Source organism: Orbicella faveolata, unplaced genomic scaffold (genome assembly GCF_042242905.1).
Source record: "Orbicella faveolata isolate gen_17 unplaced genomic scaffold, um_ofav_v1 contig_15, whole genome shotgun sequence".
In the NCBI taxonomy this organism is placed as follows: Eukaryota; Metazoa; Cnidaria; class Anthozoa; order Scleractinia; family Merulinidae; genus Orbicella; species Orbicella faveolata.
In genome coordinates, this window is record NW_028301542.1 from 2985001 (window position 1) to 2993729 (window position 8729).

An 8729-nucleotide genomic window follows, 5' to 3' on the forward strand; every position below is an offset into this window, starting at 1 on the left:
TCGTCCATCGTGACCTAGCGGCGAGAAATGTTCTCGTTTGTGAAGGCAAGCTAGTGAAAATAGCCGACTTTGGTTTGCCGCGTAAAGTCTATGTTGCCAGAAAACTGCCAATGAAATGGTTGTCACCGGAAGTCATTCACGATCAAGTGTTCACGACAGAGAGCGACGTGTAAGTTTTAAAATATCACGTGAGGGAGTCGTCGAGATTCCTAATCAGCGGGTGCAGTCAAACCCAATGGATCATTTCCGAGTTACCTTGTGTTTCCCTTTCGAAACCAAATCCTCGTTTTAAGTCTTTTATGTGAAAATAAGTTTGATTTAAAATGAAAACGAATCTGTAGCAGAACACAACTTCATATGAATGGTTTCGCATGATCACTCGTTTTGACACAGAGGCAAAAGGCAAATCTGAAATGGCCTATTAAGTCAAAGGTTGAATGAGGATTCCATGATTTAGGTGCCCAAATAAGATTAATTAAGGTAATTCCTCTGAAATAAAAGTGACAATAGATTTTTGTTCAACCTTTGTCCACTGAATATTTGTCATATGATAACTCCAATTTTGAAATGAAAAAGGGGGGTGCCCCTGCTCATTAAGGAGCAGTGAGGCATTGAAAATGCCTCATTTTGGCATTACTTAATGCTTATTATAAGAACGCATTCCCAGTAATTGTAACATCTTTGTGAGCCCGGACTCATAAGAACACGCATTAAACTACAGTCAATACATTGTGTCGGACACAAATAAACGTTTTAAGATTGATTCAGACAGAAAGTTAAATCCTTGGTTAAAAATTTGAACCAAATTTCTTGACGTGGTTACCGACTGCCAAATAGAAAAGACCACCGTGTATCTGCCATTTTTTTTATTTATTCAATTTATAGCAATAGAAATTAGATCAGTCTTTTCTCACGCAAAGCTTATGATCAGTTGATTACAATGAGTGGAAAAAAAATTGGGGTGCCCGTGCTCGTTGGTGAGCTAGAGCCATTTTTCAACTGACAGAGCTCAATATCAAGGCAAATCCGTCATGTTTTCAATGTGCGTGTGCACGAGCGCGCGCTAATGACGCCATAAATTATGCGCAGTAAGGATGCGCAATGCAAATGTGAGGAATTACCTTAAAGGCGTTTTACCTAGTCGCGGTTGCAGTTAATTATGTTTGTGGTAATTTGGTAACAAAATTAATTCGAGATGTTTTAGGCTTCACAGTCTTGAGGAAGATGTGGAACTAATTCCATTTTATTATCATTCGCTTTTTTTTATTTGCTATTGTTCAGAATGACAATGATATTGCGGTTCAGAAGGAGCCCAGGAGCTCCTGGGTTGGTCAGGATAGAAAATATATTCAGGAAAATTTTCGAAGTTAGGCAAGCTACTAAGCTTGATCGATGGCTCAGTCTTTTCCTACCTCCTTTTAGGTATTTACAAATGTCTATGTTATTTATCTCAACAGATGGGCGTATGGTATTCTACTTTGGGAGATTTTCACAATCGGTGCGTGCATCATGTCCACTTAATTTGACTAGCCATTGTGTTATATACGCAATCTCCTTTGGCTTCATAGCTAAGTTAGTAGAGTAACACACCTGCGATCGTGGCAAGAATCAGTTCATCACTCCATGTTCCTCTCGACTCCAGTTCAGAGGGACTATAAGTAATTATATCACTTCATTTATGCTCACGTGTCAAGCATATTCAGTAAACTAACCTGCATGACCTGATATATAAAGAGTAAATTAATGCACGATTAGACTATAGCAACCAGTGCAATAAGCTTCATCTTACATTGGGATAGTTTCCAATTTTCCAAGCCTGCCACTCAAACTGCCGGGAACAGTTGTAATCCAAGCTTGCTAGAGGCTAACCAGTTGCATATGTACAAGCATGACGGAGGAATTGAAATCGGTGCTGCCGATCACAAATGTAGCTAGTGGAAAGGAGAGTGGACTTGGGGTCGGGACCTCTGGGCTATAATACTACCACTGCTCTAAACGACATGCTCTCGCTGCCCCATAAACTGATCTTCTTCTTTGATATCCTTCTTTCTTTGTATCTAGGCGAGGTGCCATATCCTAACATTACTGACGAAAACCTCTCGGGGGTTCTTAAAGCGGGATACAGAATGGATCAACCACAGATGTGCTCGGATGAGATGTAAGCTTCCTTTCTATGTAACACCGTTTTTTTCATGAAATGATAACTGACACCTGCTACTCTTTTTCCCAGGTATGAACTGATGCGACAGTGTTGGAAACAAAAATCCGCTGAAAGGCCTTCATTCACTGTCATCCGGGAACAACTTCAACGGATGATGTTACACCATTGTCCTGATTTGGATATGGCTGACGCAAGGTATAGTTACGCACCCTGCTATGACGCTGACAGTGACAAAGAAATGGAGCTGGAAAGCACTTTGTAACTTACATGTTGATTTGCATGCACGATTTTGTGGCATGCTGACAAGTCGGCATTTGTACGTTTCTCAGCTGTAAAAGTAAATTCATAACTTGCTCTGTAAGATGATATGATTTTTGCTGGCTATGATGTCAAAACATACGCCATATTGGATTTGCCATCTTAGATTTCACCACTTTCCAATGTAGTCAAGAAAATGATTGAATAGAACGTAAAAAGAGACATCTATTGCCTTATTTTATTTCATAATTTTCATCCGTTACAGATGAATATTCTTCTACTTTGAATTGATCAAAGAACTTTACTCTTATAAAGTAACAGCAACGATTGGTATATGTTCTTCTTATTGTTATTGTCTCCAGAAATTATCGTGGGCTCTAGCGTTTCTCACTGGAGTTGCTGCCTTTATAACAATTAAAAACCAGCTAATGAATAAGGCTTTATCATATTAAACTTGAACTGAACTGAGCTAAACTGTAATTTCATTGTTTTTCCTATACAGTTACGATTGCTCTCCCCCGAACTTAGTTCCGGAACTAAGTTTATGTTAAAGGGAAAGAATGACAAAAAGTAATGATAATTTACAACAAAGTAACAAAAGGTACAAATTAACAATAGAAAAACTTAAGGTAATCGAAAAGAAAGTAACAGTGTAATGCGCACATACATAAGTAATGAAAATACAATTATTAATAAACTTTGTTAATTTGGAAAATTTATGTGTCAGTTGGGAGATCTCAGTATAAGCTAATATAGTTATCTTCACATTGAGTAACACATCAAGGTGTAGTTTCTTTATTTTATTTCGGAATTTAGATCTGATTAGCAATTTCACGGAAAGTGGGATGGAATTCCAGACTGAGACGCCAATAGGCCCCTTGCACGATCCGATCACATGGACAAAATCACACATGCTGGGACGCATCTTGCATAGTGGGACTCCCAAAACAAAGCAACTCGTACCAGTTCACCTTGACCTGCCTTTGGTTTGGAAGGCAAACTTGCGTCTTGCAACTTGCGTCCCAGCATGTCTGATTTTGTACCATGTGACCAGATCGTGACGGGCCAATATCCTAGCAAGGCACTTGTGACTGCTGGGACTGTCTTTGAGCTCTTTGCGGCCATGTTTTTGCGAACACGGTCAGATAAACTTGTACACGGTATGATTATATGGCTGTGTCTCACAAGGACTGGGAACTACCGAGTTCACGAATTTGATTGGCTGAAATCGGTATTGAAAGCGGTCTAGATTTTCCCATCCAGACCGACATCTAAAGTTGCAAACTAAAATGCAAAAATATTGACTATGTTCTTGTAACAACATTTATTTATGGAAGTGCCAAAAAAGCTGATGGGAAAAAAAAAGAAAAGAGGACGAACAAACTTTGGCAGAATTTCAATGTCTTTTTAGAGTCTCTTTAGAGAGAAACCAACTAGCCTGCGAACGCAGACGTATTTCCGGCTGTCACTTGGTTCCGCTGCAAAAAAACGTCTGCGAACCCGAGCCAGGAACGATTTCTGTGACGTAGGAATTTTAAGCCAATCACATTTTAGCTCAAGTAGCCCCAGGACTACTGCGCGAGGTATTCGCTGTGAGGAGCACTCGAGTTTCTTTCTATCATGGAATCTAATTGGCCAAGGAGAAACAAAAGTCATTACGTCACAGAAACCGTTTTCTGGTTCGGGTTCGCAGACGTTATTTTCGGCGGAACCAAGTGACAGCCGGGAAAACGCTTGCGTTCGCAGGCTAGAAACCAACCAGCCAAACATCAAAGTCGAAATACCCCGTCACGAAGGCATAAGGCAACACACAAAATCTCAGAAACCCAGAGATATTTCTGTGGCCTTTAACTCTGTTCACAATTCCAGTTTCTTTCTCAGTGTCGCTTGGATTAAGTAGTTTCACTCAGTTCTCGACTTCTCGAAAACAAGACTGTACTGAACATCCGTTAAATTGAAATATGCCAAATAAACAGACTCAAACTTCTCGCTTCCAAGCTTGTGTTTAATATGTACCAAGTTCCATGAGAATGCTTAAAACGATAAAAGGCGTCTCCGCTTTACAAGCCCAATCGCTCGTTTAACAAATCCAATCCAGTCCAATCCCTGTTTTGCAGCATGGCGCCGCGCCTGAAAAGCTCGAGGAAGTCTCGACATAGTTACATCAGCCACTCCAATCTCGAAAAATACGACTTTTTTCCTTCTTGGCTAACGTCGAAGGTCTCGCTGCTTGCCGTAATAGACAGAACTGATTGACGAAAAGACACAGAATTCACGAAACGTTTCCAAACGTTGCGAAAGACCGCGAAGCGACAGTCGAAGAGAGCACGATTTCCCAGACTGCTTACTTCAGCTGGGAAGGGAGAGGAACTGTGGGAAGGGAGCTGGGGGCAAAAAATTTACCGTGCGAATGGACCCGTCCCCCTCCCTCTAGGGTAGTTATGTCAACGATTTGGAATATTTTGGCCGAAAAACAAAAATTGAAAATTGATCACAATTTTCAATTTTTAATTTTTAGACCCCTCCAAAACAAAAAAAAAAACAAGCCATGTCACAGACTGCAACATTGTCGGAGAAACAAAATTGCTCTTCAGTTCCATTTTTCTCGTCATTGGTGACAGGGTCAAAGTAAAAATATAAGTTCTGTTCCAAAAGGAAAAAAAAGTGAAATATTTTCGATTTGGCGCTTTCTTATTTTGTATGATAACAAATGACATCAATTTTCAATTTTTGATTTTAAACGAAAATTGAATGGACGAGCGACACACGGACCGCTTACAAAGGCTCGCAAAATCAAAAATGCACAAACCAGGGCAAGAAGCACACAAGAAAAGGCAGTACAATTATCCAGGACGTTTTTTTAAGAATTTGTTCTCACGTGCAATTCCATGAATGGCTTGTGGCGAAACTTGCCCACGTTTGATGTAGTTCTCGTGATGGCGGGTTACAAAATAATCCGATAAATGGTAGAAAGTATCAACGAAAGGTTGTAAAATAGAAACATGGAACCAGCATGCGCATTCCTGATATAGCGTTGTAAACCATGAAAGTTTCAGAAAGGCTTGACAGAAAAGCTGGTAAACATACAATGACCCAAGAACTATACCAACGGATATTTTTGAACGAAGCCCCGTAACAATTGTCACATAGCGAAAACAGTAATTGATGGCTACAAAGCGTTCGATACTTTAAGAGAGGTGCAAGAATAGGAACTGTAAAGATGAGGTGGCTTTCGTTATGGTATCGGCAGAATTCAGTTGAAGATAAACTTTTTACGAAATAAATCTGTCCCTCGAACATACTAACAGGTCTGTTCGCCAAACAGGCCAGCAAAATTTAATGTTGTAGTTGTTTAGCAATCTGGGTCTTGCCTTCACCAGAATTAATAGGCCTACTGTAGGACCTTAAGTCGCGGTGAATTTGGGCGACTTTGGAGGATTTAACCCAATTTAGACAAATTTGGCAGGAAAAAGCATTAATAAGGAATAGGGCGACTTCGATCTCACTTGAGTGATATAGACCTAAACTTAGAAACAGTCTGTCCACATTCTTTAAATTATCTAAAAAATATCTTCCGACAAACCAATATATTAATAATCATTTTGTTTACTTTTGTATTCACATTAAGTCACCCTAGCCTCAAGTATAAAGATTTGAAACCATTTTTTTATAAAAAAATTCTTCGATAGAATTACCATAACAGTTGTTTTTATGTTTTAACAAATATAATAAATTATAACAATAACTTCTATCAAGGTAGCATGAATGTTAGTGAAGATATCCCAATAAAACCAACATCAAACAAAAATTCAAAGAATAAAAGAAGTAAAGTATATTATATTCACCGCGAAAAAAACTTTAATTTTAGGAAAAGAGACATGATTCAGCTTGATTTTAATTCAAAAAAGACGGAAATAATTAAAGATTAGGAAGTTCGGGATTATTGCTGTCATGGCGAGGGCAATCTTTTCCATTTGGTCCTGTTGCTTCCAAACCATCTCGTTCATGGGACATATTATAACCAAGGATTTCGCTTTAGAATCAGTTACGTTCATGGCGACTTTTTTTTTCAAAATACCCTCTTCAATACCTTTTCAATTTCAGACGCAAGGCAACGTTCTTTAGGGAATATGCCTGAAAATGTCACAGCCTGAGAAACCACCAGGTGCGACAACAATGAGCACGAGATGTTATTGAAGTACCGGCTTCAATAAGCAATATTTCACAGAGTATCAAGTGGCATTTTGCAAAGTAACGTGAAGTACCATTTCGCATTCGCATTCGTATCTTTAAGTATTTTTAAAAAATTTCCCAGAGCCAACATACAAGGTAAGATTTCGAAAAGAATACTGAAGTAATATCTTTTGAAACTGGATTGTCCAATCAAATATCTCTTTATAAATGCCGCAGACCAAACGGGTTGCACGTCATATTTAAGCTGATGCCAGCTTTATCCTGCGCACTTGCTTTCCAGTTTTGGCGGTTTCAGCGGGAGTTTTTGCGGTTTCTGAGATAACATTGCTGGTTTTACTAAAGAAAATAGGAGGCACAAGAATTGGATGCGTGTTTACTGAACTTTATTCTGTCTGTGAGAAATAAACTTGAACTTGTTGTGAGCGATCACCTCCACTTGCGACTATCGAAAAAAAAATCTGAGGAAAATCTACATATATTCTACTACCAGGTAAGCCGGTAATATTTTTCTTGCAATTTTGCTGTTCATTTTTTATTAAGAGCCCATTCTTAGAAAAACCGAGAATGACATGACAGTCGCGAAATTTTGGAATTCTTCACATTTTGCCCGAATAACCTCTATAGTGAGTTGTTTTCGAAAATACCATTCAAAGGTCCTGAAGCGCTTTTGTTTTTTCGAAATCGAGGAAAGTTCGAAAATCGCCATTTTAGCTGCCTGACGCCGCCGAAAATGGCCGAAAATTGTGCATTTTCTTTTCGCTCGTACAGATCAACACGATGATATCTATCAATATAATTTGGGTAGCTCATAGTGCATGTCTTGCTGTTTCTAAAGCATTAATTTGATTAGCAAAAGCTCTAAGTGTAATAATATTTTAGGCCGATACAAGTAACTTCATCGAAGCTCGTGAGCGAAAGGGCTAATTTTAGCTAATTTCAATACCATCAAAAGCCCACTGGTACATTGAATTTGTACTGGTACATTGAATTAGTTTCAATTTGAAACTAGAATTTTCTGAAAGCCCATACTCTATGTTATGTTGTGTGAAAGTCTCTACCGCGGCCCGAAAAAACTGACCCGTCGAGAGACATAAACGTGTGGGAAATTTTTGTAAATTCGTCATTCGCGAAACCAACATGGAACTTGGCCAGCTGCCTTCCTCAAGAACAAAAATAAGCGAATGGAAACCTAAATTTTCGTCAATAAGGATACCTGTAATCTGTTTTTTTTTCCTTTTAGATCGACAACATGATTAACTTTTGTAAACATTTGCAGTTAAATGAAACTAGACGCTGCTTTTGGTGCATTGTAATGTTATGCAAATTTATTTCGATCACCGGCACGTGCATATCGCCCGAAACTGATTTTCCGTCCGCCTACTGTATGTTTCTTTTTGAAGGTTACAACTGTAACACACATTATTCGTCCAATATCGGCAGTTTTATTTTTTGTGGAAGACCCATGGCCACAGCCGAACTTGACTTCAAGTAAAAAAAAAAACCATTTTGAAACGTGAAGTTTGAGCAAACAATCGATTACAGTTGCATCATCGTGTTTGGCGTAAATATTCGAACACAACCATTTCATGTAAACAGGTACACTTCACTTGAAAAACAACCGTCTCATCGCAGCATTTTTTGAAATGCTGGTCTGAGACCAGGTAATGACAACAAAGCGCGAGCAGTTGGCGAAACCTCATGATCAACTGTCGAAACATTGTGGTACACGGCAAGATAATTCAACCTTTGTATTTCTTACTCGTGTGCTTGCAATTCTTAAATGGATACAATTGCCCCTGTCTGTTACCAGCAGATTTATAAATGAATTGTTCGTTTCTTTAGCTAATATGGCATATACCTCTGATTAAAACACATACTGTGACATCATTTTTCTTGGAGTCAGTGTTCCAACAGTCGTCCGCGGCCACTTACAGAACGTAAGCAGCAAGACAGAACACCGCAAAGGCTTCTTCGTCAATCGCACTACGCTGTCCAGATTTCTTTCTTACAAAGTTTCCAGACTTCGCTCTCTTTTAAAATTCTAAGACTTCGCCGTTCTGTTGGCCAGTCCGAATAACTGTCATGGCGTTAGTTGAGTAAGTACTTGACTTTGTTT

The 8729-nt window shown here is 39.0% G+C and overlaps 1 protein-coding gene across 1 annotated transcript in view; it reads left to right on the forward strand.

The window, feature by feature from the left end:
• LOC149113128 (uncharacterized) overlaps positions 1–3134 on the forward strand; it is an 11347-nt gene extending 8213 nt beyond the window's left edge. The window contains exons 12-15 of the mRNA XM_089287943.1: positions 1–169; positions 1458–1498; positions 2062–2158; positions 2231–3134. The exon at positions 1–169 is cut by the window's left edge and continues 22 nt beyond it. Of these exons, the coding sequence (XP_089144069.1) occupies positions 1–169; positions 1458–1498; positions 2062–2158; positions 2231–2423 (500 nt within the window). The 3' untranslated portion in view covers positions 2424–3134. The remainder of the gene's footprint in view (positions 170–1457; positions 1499–2061; positions 2159–2230) is intronic.
• Positions 3135–8729: the final 5595 nt, after the last annotated feature.